Source organism: Pipistrellus hanaki (assembly GCF_964339955.1).
Source record: "Pipistrellus hanaki genome assembly, chromosome: 2".
Taxonomy (NCBI): domain Eukaryota; kingdom Metazoa; phylum Chordata; class Mammalia; order Chiroptera; family Vespertilionidae; genus Pipistrellus; species Pipistrellus hanaki.
The window spans coordinates 168443134-168460763 of record NC_140504.1 but is presented as its reverse complement, the minus strand read 5'-3'; the positions used below and the strand labels follow the sequence as shown (position 1 = coordinate 168460763).

At 38.5% G+C, this 17630-nt stretch overlaps 2 protein-coding genes across 4 annotated transcripts in view; one reads left to right on the top strand and one right to left on the bottom strand.

Annotated features, from left to right (window-relative positions):
- CC2D1B (coiled-coil and C2 domain containing 1B) overlaps positions 1 to 17630 on the top strand; it is a 502063-nt gene that overhangs the window by 54833 nt on the left and 429600 nt on the right. The window lies entirely within an intron of this gene.
- ZFYVE9 (zinc finger FYVE-type containing 9) overlaps positions 1 to 17630 on the bottom strand; it is a 118938-nt gene that overhangs the window by 41400 nt on the left and 59908 nt on the right. Inside the window, exons 5-10 of one of the 2 annotated variants that reach the window (XM_084872869.1) lie at positions 16293 to 16392; positions 13683 to 13859; positions 11889 to 12058; positions 6041 to 6161; positions 4736 to 4858; positions 1788 to 1943 (exon numbers count right to left, since the gene is read on the bottom strand). In XM_084872869.1, the coding sequence (XP_084728995.1) occupies positions 1788 to 1943; positions 4736 to 4858; positions 6041 to 6161; positions 11889 to 12058; positions 13683 to 13859; positions 16293 to 16392 (847 nt within the window). The remainder of the gene's footprint in view (positions 1 to 1787; positions 1944 to 4735; positions 4859 to 6040; positions 6162 to 11888; positions 12059 to 13682; positions 13860 to 16292; positions 16393 to 17630) is intronic. The other variant, XM_084872870.1, reaches the window with a different exon arrangement.

The following is a 17630-nucleotide window of genomic DNA, read 5'->3' as shown; positions in this document are numbered from 1 at the left end:
TGAAGAACACTGGTCAGGGAGCTTTAGACCTAATTCTGCCACCAACTAGGCCTGTGATTTAGCTATCAACACCTCCAGGTTTCATTAGAGTTGTACTAGATAATCTAAGATACTTTTCTAGGCCCTAATTTCTGAGCTGTGAAATGATTACTATTCAAGAAGAGACTGTTATAGCTCATTTGTTTATGCTGCTGAAATGTTATTTACTTAGGTATATATGTACATGTATATTGGGTGAGGGCATGTACATATATTTAAGATGGCTTAAATGTATTGTAGGCAGACCTTAGGCTATCACCATTATCTTACTATCAGTTACAAGTAAATTTTTTGCAGACCTTTTGTATTTCGATATAATAATGGACTCTATTGATATAAGGATACTTTTTAAAAATAACTATACTTGCTAAAATATATTTTAATGACTTATATAATGATTCATGCCTTTCCTTGTAGGTATTTCTCAGAGTTCCATTCACATCTCTAGTCTCTTTACACTGGCCTATCTGTTCAGAACTGTAGTTCAAAGTTTCACATAAACACTGGGTCTCCCAGATCCACCTCCTGGGGTCATTTCAACTTATATATCATCATCTGTTGTCATCATTTCAAATTCAACACAAGGAACAAAGATTTCAGCTGCCATATTTGTTCTTCTATTTACTAACTTAATGAATCTGAAGTCAACTTTCCACTTGTTCCCTCTCACCCCTCACATCTAATTAGTTAACTAATCCTATTCAATTAAAGCATCGCTGTCGTTTATATCTCTTCAGCAGTCTTTATTTCCATTGCCATTACTAAACTTAAACCCTGATAATTTCTTGAATTCCTACAACAGCTTAAAAAAAATCAATTTTAAAATAACAAATATTGGTGAAAATGTGGAGAAAAGGGAACCCTTGTGCAGATGGAAATGTAAATTGGTGCAATCACTATGAAAAACAGTATGGAGTTTTCTCAAAAATTAAAAATATGGCTACTATATGATTACTTCTCCAGTTTATAATAGCTATGCATTTACTTTTAGATTGTTACAGTAAATAATTTTTATAACTTACTAGAGGCCTGGTGCATGAAATTCATGCATTGGGGGGGGGGGGGGAGGTGTCCCCTCAGCCCAGCCTGCACCCTCTTCAATCTGGGACCCCTCGGGGATGTCTGACTGCTGGTTTAGGCCCGATCCCTAAACCAGCAGTTGGATATCCCTCTTACAATCCTGAACCACTGGCTCCTAATCACTCACTTGCCTGCCTGCCTGGTCGCCCCTAACTGCCCTCCTGCCCCCTGCTGGCCTGGTTGCCTCACGCAGCTTGCTGGCCAGGCCCTCACTAACCCCCCTGCCAGCCTGGAGGTAGGCAGCCATCTTTGTGAGGGTGTGAGGGTCAATTTGCATATTACCTCTTTATTATATAGGATTTTGAAACCATAATAAAGATATCCATGCTTGGCTCTTGAAACTTGAAAATTAAATGTAGAGTACTTTTACATTATGATTATCTAAATATTGTTAACTGAAGAAACTAGTGAGTTATGATTATCTTTCTTCTATTGGGTATCAATATAATGATCCCTAAGCTACTCGAAGATTCTAGCCTGTGTAAAATAACAAACACACCAGGTAAAGTACTAAAATTTATAATTTCCTCAGACCAAGACATGGTCTAACTTGCCACTAATATCAACATCCAACACCAGGCTTCCAAATTTAACACAGTTATTTTGCATCTGTGTCTAAAAGTTTTATCACCTATAAAGGGTGCAGATGAAATCATAAGGATTCCCACCTGCCAGAGCATCGCGATAAAGCTGTACAAAATGATTAAAGATATCTTTCGGCAGACACTTTTCATCAGGCAGACACTGTAGAAGAATGACGATCTCGGACTGACCCACTGCATGCATTCCCTTGGTTGTGAAACACCAGCACTTCCTGTTCACATCTACAGATGGAATAAAAATATAACAAAGACATTCCTCTCAACTCTTAACCTTTGAGAAATGCACAAAAATCTGTTATAATACAGTAAAGAATAAAATGGATCATACTGTCTGTATAATTCAACCAGCGATTTGTACTGCATTGAGCCAAAGAACTACTGTAGAAAATAAAATATACCAATGCCTCTGGCTCTAGGCAAACCCTTAGAAAAACAATTTGAAGGTGAGTAAAAGAAGTAATAGTGAAAAAAAACACTGAAAATTTTTAATTGCTATTATTAAAATAGTGTAATTAGCCGAAACTAGTTTGGCTCAGTGGATAGAGCATCGGCCTGCAGACTCAAGGGTCCCAGGTTCGATTCCAGTCAAGGGCATGTACCTTGGTTGCGGGCACATCCCCAGTAGGGGGTGTGCAAGAGGCAGTTGATCGATGACTCTCTCTCACCAATGTTTCTAACTCTATCCCTCTCTCTTCCTCTCTGTAAAAAATCAGTAAAATATATTTTTTTAAAAATAAAAATAGTGTAATTATCAAAAGAATCAATATTCCTTTATAAATAAAATAAATACAATCAATCTACACATCCTTAGCTATAATGATTTTAAAAATCTATTTTCCCATCTTTATTTAAAAAAAAAAACACCACCACACACTTCACATAGGAATTACTTATTTAAGGCCTAAAACAACAACAGTAAAAGCCAATCTTACAGCTTTGAATTCAGGTTGTGGCCTAAAAAATATTTCTTTTATGTGTACATTAGTCTATGACTAAAAGATTCTAGATATTCTAATTATAGTCCTTTCTGCAAGAAAATTCTAGATCCTCAACAACATGACTTTACTTGGCTTCATGATGTAAAAAGTAATGAAAAAGATGGCTTTTCCGGACTACTTCCACTTCTTCACTCTAAGGCTCTGTGGAGTCTTAATAGCATAAGCCATATATACTTTAAAATGTAGTTAAAAATTTCACTCCTTGGCACTTTTATCATTTGTATTCCAACATAGTGGGATTCCAAAAGGAATTGAAAAAGGATTCTAATAACATTATAAATATCACAATGTAAATCAAACTAACTTTCACTTTGACAATTGTTACTTTATATACCTAAACAGATGGTGAGCTATTTTGGTTCAATAAATAAGAACATGGGCCTGGGACTGAAGGGTCCCGGGTTTAATTCCGGTCAAGGGCACATGCCCAGGTTGCAGGCTCTATCCTTAGTAGAGGGCGTACAGGAGGCAGCCAATCAATGATTCTCTCTCATCATTGATATTTCTATCTTTCTCTCCCTCTCCCTTTCTCTCTGAAATCAATAAAAAATATATATTTTTTTAAAGGAATTCTAGTTTAGCCCTAGGTTCAATTCCGGTCAAGGCAGACTCAATCCCCAGCAGGTGGGTGCATGTGCAGGAGGCAACCAATTGATGTATCTCCCTCAAATCTATTTTTCTCTATGTCTCTCCCCCTCCCTTCCACTGTCTCTAAAAATCAATGGAAAAATATCCTTGGGTGAGGATTAACAAAACAAAACAAACAAGTCTAGGTTAATTATTTTCTAAGTGTAACTTATAAGCTAGATATGACAAACTGAAATTTTGACCAAGTTACTTTATTTTTTAAATTTAATTTATTGGGGTGACAATTGGTTATTAAAATTATATAGGTTTCAGGGGTACAATTCTATAATATATCACTGTATATTGTATTGTGTCTTCACCACCCAATGAGCAAATTATTTTAAAATTGATCCTAGAAGGAAAGATCACCAGCATTTCATAACTGGTCAAATATGCAAAGGTTTGTCTAGGAAGTAAACTAGAAAACTGCATTTTATCAATGTAGAACCTCTAAGGAAATAGATGTTTCTCATTTCTAAGATCAACTTAAAACAAGCTCACAGTGGGAACTAGAGGACTGTTCTAAAGTGCTTCCTTCCTCTCTCCAAAACTGTGCCTATTAATATTCATGCAAGAGAAATGTATTATCCATTTTCCAATATCATCTTAAAATCAGGATTTTAAGTTACTGTCTTGTCTCTCATTCTGATGCCCAATAAGGAACCAAGCATTTAGAAGTTTCTTCTGAATCATAAGAAGAACTGAAGCTTCACTACGTGTTAGTTAAATAATACTTCTCCCAAACAAGTTTTGCACCATTATTAAGATTTCTGAAATTTAAATCTGGCATGTAATTTTTTTACCCTCCTGGATAATAAACTCACCACTGGTTATCCTGGTGGTAAATTGTGACATAACATACTAATTTCAGGAAGAAACTAACTCAGATCAGTTCAAGTTTTCTTTCACTTTCATTCATAGAGAATTCACCTATCTCACCCCTATGACCAAAAGCAAGAGTTTCTGTTAGTCCCACAACTGTCCTCTGGGATATATTATTTTATACAAACCAACTTTTTCAGTACCCAGTGGTCAATAAGATGTGACTCTATATAAAAATATTTGTAATAAATTCTAAAGTTTTATGTATTATCTATGAGTCAGTAAAGTATCTAATTTTTTATTTATTTATTTATTTATTTTTTGAATTTTATTGATTTTTCACAGAGAGGAAGAGAGAGGGATAGAGAGTTAGAACCATCGATGAGAGAGAATCATCGATCAGCTGACTCCTGCACACCCCCTACTGGGGATGTGCCCGCAACCAAGGTACATGCCCTTGACCGGAATCGAACCCGGGACCCTTCAATCCGCAGGCCGACGCTCTATCCATTGAGCCAAACCGGTCCCGGCTAATTTTTTATTTTGAAAAACAAATTTCTAACTTACAATTTACAATTTTAACCATCGACAACAAATTCGCATTTAAAACAAATACAAGTGGGTCAGGGCCACCATCCTCCAACTGTTGCATCACTGAAATCTGTGATGGTTTCTCTTCCACAGCATAGTCTGTAAAGGGAGAAGAAAAAAACAAGAACAATGTAAGAGACTGGCTAAAAGGACAAACACAGAAAGAAATCTGATGGAAGAACAGGCTGATTATGCAAAGGAAAGAGAGAGTATTTGGTTTACAGGTAGAGAGAATAGAAGTCTGTGCCTGCTAGGTCAGTATCATTAACAGTGCCCCCTTTTACTCTCAAAAGTGACCCAGTCCAATTTGGAGGACAACATGGTTATCCTACGTAGAGATTGCTCCACAAAATGGTTTGTGGCAAATCTAAAAACAACGCTTTTACGTCCAGAAGGTTGTTTGGCTGTCGGGTCTAATCAGCATTATTATGCTTTTATTATTATAGATTCTGAATGTATATTACACTTCAAAAAAAAAGTTAAATTAATGTACTGATGTATCAGGCCAACTATAGGACCACAAGAAACATTTTAGAGTATTATATACTTTAAAATATTTTCAGCATGCTGGTGTGGCTCAGTGGTAAAATGTTGACTTATGAACCAGTAAGAGATCACCTGTTTGATTCCCAGTCAGGGCTTATTACCATATCCAGGTAACAGGCTTGATCCCCAGTAGGGGACATGCAGGAGGCAGCCTGTCAATGATTCTCTCTCATCAATGATGTATCCACCTCTCTTTCCCTCTACCTTCTTTTCTTTGAAATTAATAAAAACATATTTAAAATACACAAATATTTTTAAAACCTGCCAATCAACTACATTTACACTAAAATTAAAAATATATCCTTCCAATAAATGAAATGACATCCTATATAATAAAGATGCAAATGGTCATTTCACCATGAAGCATAACGACCGATGGCATAATGACCGGATCACAGATCAGCAGGAGGGTGGGGCAGTGAGATACAAGCAGGCAGCAGAGAGCTACAGGAGGGGAGAGACAACAAGCTATTGGGGAGGGGTGGAGGGAGAGGGACCGGGGGAGATACAGGAGGGTGGGGCAGCAGGCAGAGAGCTACTGGAGGGTGGCAGCGAGCTACTGGCAAGCTATTTGGCGCACGGATTCGTGTGCAAGGCTAAAAGCATAGATGTCTACTCTAAAACAACCAGTAACAGCAACAATTAATTTCACGGTATTGAGTAGTTGATTTTTTTGTTAGAGAAGGGTGGTTATCACCTTCCCTTAATTAGAAGGCAATATGTAAGTACACAAACCTCCTTTTACGCCAGTAGAGATGAGAATGGGAGGAAGACCATCTTCAGGAATAAGGTTCATTGCACTCCCAACAGGACTTCCAACCTGAGTTATATTCCCGGAGAACAGAGAAATATCTGTCTAGGAAAAGCAAATGAGCAAAGTGAGCATTATAGAGATGTTTAAGACTTAGAAAAATATAATCAAGAATATAAATGAGAACTGAAGTGAAAATTTGGAATTCATAATTTTTTCATACTCATTAATCTATGGTTTCCCAGAAGACTGGGCTAATACTATGAAACTGTTCCCAGCTGTGCAGTCTTTCCTTTCGGCATCATCAAATCATAGTAATGAGGGAAGAGGCGAAGCTTCCCTTTACCCAGGTTTCTTTCCCATAAAAAACATATATATTTAAAATTAGCAGTGTAAACAAACACAAAATTCAATGTTATCTCATAATTTCTGAACTTTTAATGTATTATATTTGGTTTCTTAAAGTCTCATTAATACTGCTTTTTGAAAATAACTCTGAAAACAGTGGTGATAGTTGTACAACAATATGAAAGTACTTAATGCCATGGGTTGTACACTTAAAACTGGTTAAAATGGTAAATTTTATGTTACACACACACACACACACACACACACACACACACACACACACACTAGAGGCCCATTGCACAATATTCATGCTTCCTTCTCCTGGCTTCGCTCCCAGGCCGCCTGGGAGCCACCAAGTCGCTGATCCCAGGTGGCCCGGGAGCTGGCAAGTCCTGGCTCCCAGCCACAGCACTGCTCCTGTAGCTCCCTCCGTCCCCCACTTCCCCTCATAGCAGGTGTCCTGCTCCATGTGGCCACTCCACATCTGCATATGCAAATTAACCCACCATCTTTGTCAGATTAATGTGTATACTTACTCCTGATTGGCTGTGAGCGTAGCAGAGGTATAGTCAATTTACATGTTTGTCTATTGTTAGGTAAGATTTTACCACAATAAAAAAAAAAAATTAATTGTGATAACATATAAAGATTAAAATAGGTCATCATTGCTCTAGCTGGTTTGCCTTAGTGGATAGAGCGTTGGCCTGCAGACTGAAGAGTCCCAGGTTTGATTCTGGCTGGGGGCACATGCCTGGGTTGCAGGCTCAATCACCCCCAGGAGGGTACATGAAGGAGGCAGCCAATCAATGATTCTCTTTCATCATTGATGTTTCTATCTCTCTAGCTCTCTCTCTTCCTCTCTGAAATAAAAATATATTTATAAATAAATAAAATAAGTCTTCATTTTCATTTATTATGCCATGAAATAAAACTTAATTGTTCTTTGCATTAATATGATTATGCTAGATATAATAAAAATGCAATAGAGTGTTGAACAATGTAAGACCACAGAAATAAAATAACTAACTTGGTTTAGTTTCTCTTAAACTGACATATACCTTGTTTCTCAACAACATGTATCCACTAGAGCTTCCTTTCATTAAAAAAAAATTTTATGTTGCGAAACCGGTTTGGCTCAGTGGATAGAGCGTCGGTCTGCAGACTGAAAGGTCCCAGGTTCGATTCCAGTCAAGGGCATGTACCTTGGTTGTGGGCACATCCCCAGTAGGGGGTGTGCAAGAGGCAACTGGTCAATGTTTCTCTCTCATCGACATTTCTAGCTCTCTATCCCTCTCCCTTCCTCTCTGTGAAAAATCAATAAAATATATTTAAAACAATTTTTTTTTATGTTAACCAGAACAATTAGACAAGAAAAAAATAAAAATAAAAGACATCCAAATTAGAAAGAAATAAAACTATCACTATTTACAGGTGACATGATTCTATATAGAGAAAACAATAAAACTTCCACCGAAAAACTATTAGCAATAACAACACAAAAAACCTATGTTTTAAGAAGTAATCGTACAATTTAAAAGATGTAAAAAACTTTAATAGAAAACGAAGTCATAATTGCATAAACATCATAGATATAATTGAGTCAGGCAATAATTGTCAAAGAATAGTGAAATCACTTGTGGCAAGATTGCTGGGGGAACAGGATATTCAGTCTCAAAGTATCAACCCTTGAATTACTTATTAACTGCAAAGAATAGCTACTTTTGCAGCGGAGAAATACAGGAGATATCAATATAACCAACTATCAAACTGATTATTTCTTTATGTGTTCCACTAAGAAATGGTCCTCACTTAAGTGGTATTGCCAAAAATGTTTAATCTAAAATTAATCATGAGAAAAAAAATCAGACAAATACAAATTAAGTACTTATGCAAAACATGGCCTAGATATTCCAAAAATATTAATAAGGTTGACCTTGAACAATGCAGAGGTTAGGGACGTCCACAACTTGCACAGCCAAAAATTCTGCATATAACTTAAGTCAGTCCTCCACATTCATGGATTCCCAACCATGGATTGAAAATATACTTGATTGCCGAAACCGGTTTGGCTCAATGGATAGAGCGTCGGCTTGGGGACTGAAGGGTCCCGGGTTCGATTCCGGTCAAGGGCATGTACCTTGGTTGTGGGCATATCCCCAATAGGGGGTATGCAAGAGGCAGCTGATTGATGACTCTCTCTCATCAATGTTTCGAACTATCTCTCTCCCTTCCTCTCTGTACAAAATCAATAAAATATATTAAAAAAAGAAGAAGAAGAAAATATACTTGATTATTAAACAATACTGGTTAGTGCTGCATTGGTCTACTTAAACACAGTAAAATGAAAAGCAAATTTTAAAAGTGGCATAACTGTTCTAAAGTAAAGAAAACCAAAGAAACATGACAACTAAATGCAACTGTGATCCTTGATGGGATCCTAATTTTTTTAAAGATTTTATCCTATACTAGAGGCCCAGTGCATGAAATTCGTGCATGGGGGGTGTCCCTCAGCCCAGCCTGCACCCTCTCCAATCTGGGACTCCTTGAGAGATGGGATCCAACGGATCAGGCCTAAATGGGCAGTCGGACATCCCTCTCACAATCCAGGACTGCTGGCTCCCAATTGCTCTCCTACCTGCCTTCCTAATTGTCCCTAACCATTTCTGCCTGTCAGCCTGTTCTCCCCCTAATCACTCCCCTGCCAGCCTGACTGATGCCTAACTGCTCCCCTGGCAGCCTGATTGCCCCTAACTGCCCTTCCCTGCAGGCCTGGTCCCTCCCAACTGCTCTCCCCTGCAGGTCTGGGTCCCTCCCAACTGCCCTTCCCTGCAGACCCAGTTGCCCCCAACTTCTCTCCTCTGCTGGCCTGGTCACCGCTAAATGCCTTCTCCTGCAGGCTTGATCATACCCAACTGCCCTCACTTGCAGGCCTGGTCCCTCCCAACTGCCCTCTCCTGCTGGCCTGATCACTCATAACTGCCCTCCCTTGCAGGCCTGGTCCCTCCCAAATGCTCTTCCCTGCTGGCCATCTTGTGGCGGCCACCTTATGTCCACATGGGGGCAGCCATCTTGTATGTTGGAGTGACAGTCAATTTGCAAATTACTCTTATTAGATGGTGCACGAGTGGGGTCCGGCTGGTTCTCCCTAAAGTGTCCCAGCCGAAACCAGTTTGGCTCAGTGGATAAAGCGTTGGCCTGCAGAACTGAAGGGTCCTGGGCTCAATTCTGGTCAAGAGCACATATCTTGGTTGCGGATACATCCCCAGTTGGGGGTGCGCAAAGAGGCAGCTGATTGATGTTTCTCTATCATCGAAGTTTCTAACTCTCTAGCCCTCTCAATTCCTCTCTGTGTAAAATCAATAAAATATATATATTTTTTAAAAAGTGTGTTCCAGATCAGGGTAGGGATTACCTTGGGGCGTGGAGCAGCCTGGGCAAGGAGCCTGTGGTGGTTTGCAAGCTAGCCACGCCCCCTGGTGACCCAAGCGGAGGCCCTGCTATTTATCTTCTATACTTGAAACTTTGTAGCCTTGAGCAGAGGGCAGGGCTGGCCAGGGCAGGCGGGAAGCTTGGCTTCCTCCATCACTGGGGGCAACCCAAGCCTCCTGGCTTTCTCCAGATCCGTGGCTGCCGCCATTTTTGTTGGGATTTATTTATCTTCTATAATTGAAACTTTGTAGCCATGAGCAGAGGCCAGGGCCAGCCAGGGCAGGCAGGAAGCTTGGCTTCCTCATTTGCCAGGGAAACCCAAGCCTCCTGCTCACTCTGTAGCTGCAGCCATATTGGTTGGGTTAATTTGCAAACTCACTCCTGATTGGCTTGTGCGTGGGGCATGGCAGAGGTACGGTCAATTCGCATGTTAGTATAGATAATACAGAGATAATATGCAAATTGACCTTCACGCCCTGGCACAGGATGGCCCGCCCTCATGTGGTCAAAGATGGTCACCACAAGATGGACAGCAAGGGAGGGCAGTTGTGGGCAATTAGGCCAGGGGAGGGCGGTTAGGGGCAATTAGGAGCAACCAGGCTAGCAGGGGAGGCCAGTTGTGGGGGACCAGGCCTGCAGGGGAGGGCAGTTGGGGGGGGGGGGGTGCCTAGGTCAGCAGACAAGGGCAGTTGGGGGAAATCAGGCTGGCAAGGGAGGGCAGTTGGGGGTGACCAGGCCAGCAGGCGAGGGCAGTTGGTGGTTACCAGGCCGACTGAGGAGGGCAGTTGGGGATGATCATGCCAGCAAGGAAAGGCAGTTTGGGGCAATCAGGCCGGCAAGGGAACAGTTAAACATTGATCAGGCTGGCAGGGGAGTGGTTAGGGGGTTATCGGGCTGGCAGGCAGGTGAGCAGTTGGGAGCTAGCAATCCTGGATTGCAAGAGGGGTGTCCAACTGCTGGTTTAGGGGATCGAGCCTAAACTGGCAGTCGGACATCCCCCAAGAGGCTGGGCTGAGGGGCAACTGAGCAAATCTGAATATGGACTATATATTAGATAATAGGATTATATGTAAAATTTCTTTCTCATATGATAATTATATTCTGCTTATGAAAGAAAATACCTTGTTCTTAAGCAATGAAGTACAAATAATCCTCAAATGGTTCATCAAAAAAATAACTGTGTGTGTGTGTGTGTGTGTGTGTGTGTGTAAGGGTAAAGCAAATATGGCAAAATGTGAACAATTAGTAAATATAAATGAAGAGTATATGGGTGTTCACTGTACTATTCTTGCAACTTTTCTGTGAGTTTGAAAATTTTCCAAATAAACAAGTGAAGGAAAAAGAAGGAACCTTTTTTAAAGTGATTATAAAAATTCAGGGAAGAATAAGATAGCTCTGGCTGGAACCCTTTGTAGCCTTAGGGGGGGAAAAAGACAGAAATATTTGAAGACAGATATGACATGATTTAATGTTCCTTCACCAAACAGGAAATTTAGCTCTGTATGTCAATAAATCTAATATTAATAACACACAATTTCAGCTAAAATAAAATTCATAAATTATGTAAACCCCTGAAAAAAATCACTGATCATAAATATAAATAGTTACTAACAACTCTATGAAAACTTCAAAAGTAAAAAACTTTATCTAAATTTGATCCTCTTGTATTATTTTTTTTTTAAATGGACACATATACTTAGGTGAAATTAACATAAGCTGTATTATAGCTTTGACGACCAAATTCAAGGAAATAATGAGCAATACTATATAGAAGTACAATTGCTCATTTTGATCCAAGGTGACTCTTATTTTCTCACTGAGTCCAGAAAAAATAGTTACTATTTGTCCCCTTCTGAAAATGAGGTGCCAAGGAAAGAGAATTCCATTAGTCCCAAAATTATGACTAGTACTAGTATACTGTACCCCTAAAAATACACACACATGCACTAAACTGTATCCACAGAAAGGTCACTCAACTGAGAAAAAAGCAAGATAGAGGCAGCACATGCTAAGGAAAGTAAGCACTCACTTTTAGTTACCATTTTGTTTTCTTACCTCTGCTGGCAAAGGACTGGTAGTCACTGGCTTGACTGGGTCATGTGACACAGCCAGGGTCCCTGCAGAGGAAGTTCCATTCACTGTTAATTTGGCTGCATCAGCAACTTCTCCATTAGGCAAGATCCCATCAGCAAACCAAACTCGCCTCTGCTCTCTGGGCTGAGCCACTTAAGGAACCAGAAAAATAGGAGGCATCAATGTGACATCAGTAGGGTTAATAACATCAAAGAAGAGAAGGTCACCAATTCCAGATGCAAAAAAATAAAATAAAAATCATTTATTTAGCATCTTATAATTAGAAATATCAGAACTGTAACTGTGTGTAAAAGTGGATATAAATTAATAAAATAAACATTTAAGTATATTTTACTTCTATAACTTATATGCAAAGATTTAAAACACTTTGGTTTAAAATATAAAGAATTCTTAAATACACCTATTATTGTATCATATACTCTGTCCCATGACACTAAAAGAGAAACTAAAGAAAGTGTTTTAAGTGCCTAGGAAATAAATAGCAGGGGAAAATATCTAGCAGAGGACATCCACATCTCCTAAAAAGATGAGGTTCCATAGGAATTAAATATCTGGAAAAGTGCTATGGTTTTTTTAAAGGGCAAAAGATGCCCTGAAGAATCTTGAAGAATTATTAATTAAAAAGGAAGAATTGACTCAGACATGTAAGCATTGGGAAGCAAACTGACTAGAACTTCGGCCGAAGTGTAACTGAAGGAGAAAAGGACTTATCTGGAAGTGAAAAAGTAGTTGGCATTTTATTAAAAGAACAAGAGAAAGCTGGAAAACTGAATCTGATGAAATAATATTTTTAAATCCAGTTTTGGAAATCAATTCAAAGAGCAAAAACAAAGAGAGATAAGAGAAGAACAACAAAAATGACAAATGAAGTAAAGAGAATAAAGGTTTTAAGACAGAAAACCTGAACTCATAAAAATACAGAGTGTCATTAAGGGATGATCTGAAGGGGAAAATGGGGAAGAGTATGATAATATCAATAGAAGTCTTTGTTCTTCAAAAGGGGAGAAGGGCAATAGCAAGGGGAAGGGAATAGCAAGGGGAAGGGAATACTACTAGACAGAAATAAATTAATGTAAGAAGATTGATTTTAATTATCAAGGGAAACTTCCTAATAAAATCATTTTAAGGAAATATGGAATTTTTACTTTTACTACTGATAATCAATCCCCTAAATTTACAAAGTGCCTTTCAACTGACAATATCATAAATATATAATTAAAATAAGTTTAGCCTATAATTTCCTATCTACCATATGATATAATCAGAATTAAAGTTCTGAATTTTATAAAGATCTATGTACCTAACACAATATTTCCATATTTTTGTATGAATAGATTAAAAATGAAGAGAAAATGGCTCTGTATATGTCAAAAAGTAATGGGCTGGTCAGAAGGAAGAACTCTCATTTTCATCACTTAGTTAACTCCTATAAAAGAACATTAAAGTAGGCATGAGGTTAGGATTTTACAGGCAGACTTCAAAATCTGCATCTCTTTTCAAATATAAGCAATGTAATTGCTCCATTCTAAAATTAAAGAGAACACTGACATATTTTAGAGATGCCTCCAAAATAGACAACACAATATTATTCTTTACTTGCCCGGAAATAGTCTCAACACATTTCTCACCTTGTTCTTCCATTTTAATAACCATCCAAAGGGACTTATCTGTAAAGACTTGTGCTGTAAAGTCATATCAGCACCTTTTCAGAGGAACTTGGTGAGGAAAAAGAGAGAACAGCACATGATCCCCTACCTTCTGCTCCAGGGTGCTTTAAAACTCCCACAGGTACCATCACAGTGGGAGGTGGAGAGCTCAGGGCTCCTGAGGCCTGAGCTTGCTGCAAGGGAGGGATAGTAGAACAGTATTCAGCAGGATTGTTAGGGTTAGGGCTCTGGCTTGAGGCACTCATCATGTTCTCCCAGGCTTGAGCTAAAGCAAATACAGACACAATCAATGTGAATGGATTGCAAAATATGGACATCAAGACCTCCAAATATTGGATAAATAATGTAGCTCCTCCTCATTAACACTCATAGTATGTCTCTCTTCTAGCTGGCCAGTGAAGTAGTATTAAGGAGATAAGTATGCTTAGTCAATAAAGGAGATCATTTAGTTAAGTAAGCTATTTGGAAGCAAGAAATAAGAATTGCATGATACTTCTATACAGACTGTTAGGTCAGTCTGAGGTTAATGACTAGGCCCCTGGCTTCTGTAAAGGAGACCACACATTCCCTTAAGAGGGAGTGAAACAACATCAAACTTATTAAGGATTTGCAACGGGGATAGCACTTAGGCATCTGGAGGTAAGGTGGGAAGGTTTAATGTTCAATACATTTTATAAAGTTCTAGCAAAAATAAAAATCAGGGGCTAAAATAACATGACTCCATTTGTATAATATTTTCTTTGTCATCTCTAGACTTTTAGGTTCTTCTCTTAGTTAAGGTAAAATCTCGTTTAAAAAATTCTGAAGCCTAAAGCTCAGGTGAATGCATCTCAACACTTATGTGGATTCTGCTTTTGTGCAATGATCACCCTGAATAAAAGCATCCAGCAAAAACAACCATTTCACATCTTTGGTGTGTCTCAAGAGCATAGTTTCCATTTGAACATGAAAATGTGCCAATATCCTATAAGTGTCATCAATAAATATAAATGCTCACAGTATGTTAAAATACTGTATTTTATCAGTCTATAATTTAAATACTGAGATATCGACTTTAAAGTAAGTAGGATGAAAGATGCTACAGAAGTGAAAGATTTCAAATTTTATATTCCAGGTTCAGGTTATATCACATGCCCAGGAATAGACACCACCCAATTTTCTTTTCCAGGAATAGACACCACCCAATTTTTTTTTAACATCTTTTTAAAAATCTCATTCAATGTCCAAGAATGATCCATAAGATTCTGAATAGTTATTGCCTCCGAACTGCAGGACAAGGCTGGAAACAACAGTTATGTTCCTTTGAAAGCAGAAAGAAGGGAAGAAAAAAGGAAAAAGGGACAGGGAACACTGAAAAGCATCAAATTAAATATTCCGTAAAAGACTGGGCTAAGCCATGCGAGAAAAAAGATCCCGGAAAAACCAGGAAAAGTGAATTATTTTATTTTAGGATCCCATTAAGGGCATCTTTGCCAAATAAAAGTAAGTAGTCCATATGAATCCTCTGCCATTTCCTTCATCTTTAGCTTTGCCAAATTAAAAAAGAAAAAAGCTATCAAGTTGAAAGACCTCATCAAATACAAGTGGTATTGGGTACTGTAATTAAGCAGCATGCTCTTAACTGTGGATATATGTCCGAAAATGAAAGCAAGAATTAAAATTACCAATTGAGCAACAGAGTGAAATAACCATTTAAAAAATGACCTTTAAGAGTAAAGAGAATGAATTCATATTTGATCAAAATTATAAGAATTCAGAAATGGGAGGAAATTGGGTAGCTCATAGGAGATTAGAACAGATCAGATTAACTGACATGCAATACGTTAATAAGCCAGCAACATGGAAACATCACTATGAGCAACACAGACAGACAGAGCAAGAGAGGACTCGAGCAGGTAAGTTTTGGCTTCCAGGAGGCACACAGCCCTGGCACAGGCAGCAGTGGTATCCAAGTTCAACATTTTATGTCTATTAGTAATTGTTTTGACAACTGTACAAAGATGCACTCAAAGAGGAAAATACTATAGCCTAATCAATTATATATCTCTTTAAGAGAATACTCCAGTGGCTTTTGTTTGTTTGTTTAACTAAAATGCCTTGGGTTCATTTCCAATCCTGCAACAAAGGAACACTGGGTGAGCTATATTTATCTTCTCCTGTCCATATATATTTTACCATATAACTAAACTCAAAACCATTATCCTTGTAACAAATCTAAGTAGTATTAAGGAGATAATACAGAAATACAATTTTCTATTTGATCCTAGAAGCTAAAAAGTTTATTTTTAACAAGGTGAATGAAACAAGATGTTAATAAGTTATTAAGGTATTTCCTAGAAAGAGATAGCTTCCCTTGAAAGGAAAACCTCAGTCCAATTTTAGTATTTCACATCTAAGTGGTCAAGAGTCCTCTACCCCTATCCCACTCCAATCATTTCACGGAATATTAATAGCCATTTAGCACCAGATTTTCACAAGAACTTCCATTCTTTCTGCAAAACTTACCTGATCTTAGCATTCATTCATTACATTAGGCACAGGAATTCTGAAATGCTAAAATATTTTTAAAACATGGAAATTTAGCTCAATATTTTCAATTAAAGTTATGACATTTCAGAAGCTAAACAACATGTAGAGAAAGGCAACAAAAATTCTCTTGTTCTCAATAACTGTGAATTAAACCTGTTTTAATACTTACCATTCATTAGCACTGAGTGGCAGATTACACATACTCTAGCTTCCTTTCTATCCATGTACAACAATTTACATTTCAGGCTACAGCAGGAAGCACAGAAAACCTGTACGAAAAAACATAATAAATTTACTTAGAATCACAGTAGAAAGGGAGTAAACCAGTACTGACCAACACTGACTAATAGGAAACCTTATTACAACACTAAAAACATAAAAGGAAAATGCAGTTGAGCACAAGACCCAATTCAAAAGCAAGAGTGTGAGATTACATGTCTGCCAGAAATAAGGAAAGTGAATTTTGGCTTAAAAATAAAAATCTAAAAATAAATAGTTACATATGCTATTTCTATTTGGAAAGGTAACATAGCAGGGTGAAATAAACGAAGATTAGGAATTCTGGGTTTTAACTTCTGTTTTTTACTACCCTTATGTGAGGAATAATAATCATATCTAGCAACTTATTTCACCTTCCAGGCTTGACTCTTGATAATCTTACTTCTTTTTCCGTTCCACACCAGGCAAAAGAATCTCCTTAGCTCACTGTGAAGATTTATTTTCTTCAGAACTCATTAGTTATATATCCCAGAAAGCTTCATACAAGCAGAAAGCTATTCTCAATAGAGTAAAATCTACTAATAGTTTTTATGGCCAATATGTATCTACTAGAGGCCTGGTGCATGAAATTCACGCATGGAGGGGGAGGGGTCCTCAGCCTGGCCTGCACCCTCTCCAATCTGCACCCCCCCTTGGGGGACATCCCCCTCACAATCCGGGACTGGCTCCTAACCACTCACCTGCCTGCCTGATCACCCTAACTGCCCTCCCCTGCCAGCCTGATTATGTCCTTAACTGCTCTCCATTGCCAGCCTGATCGCCCCTAACTGCCTCTGCCTGCCTGATTGCCTCCAACTGCCCTCCTCTGCCGGCCTGATCGCCTCCAACTGCCCTCCTCTGACGGCCTGATCTCACCCCCACCTGTCAGCCTGACCACTCCTGCCTCTGTCTTGGCCCCCACCACCATAGCTTTGTCCGGAAGGAAGTCAAACGTCTGGAAAGACTTGTATGCATGCATATAAGCCTAACCAATGGACACAGACACCAGAGGGGTGAGGGCATGAGTGGGGAGATTGGGGGAGGGGGGGCAAATGTGTCCAATGGGGAGAGAAGGACACATATGTAATACCTTAATCAATAAAGAAAAAAATATAAATAAATAAACTTGAACAAATACATCACAAAAGAGGATATTTGAATGGCCAATAAATTCACAAAAAAATGCTTGAAATCATTTGTCATTAGGGATATTCAAATTAAAACTATCACACACCAGTATAATGATTAA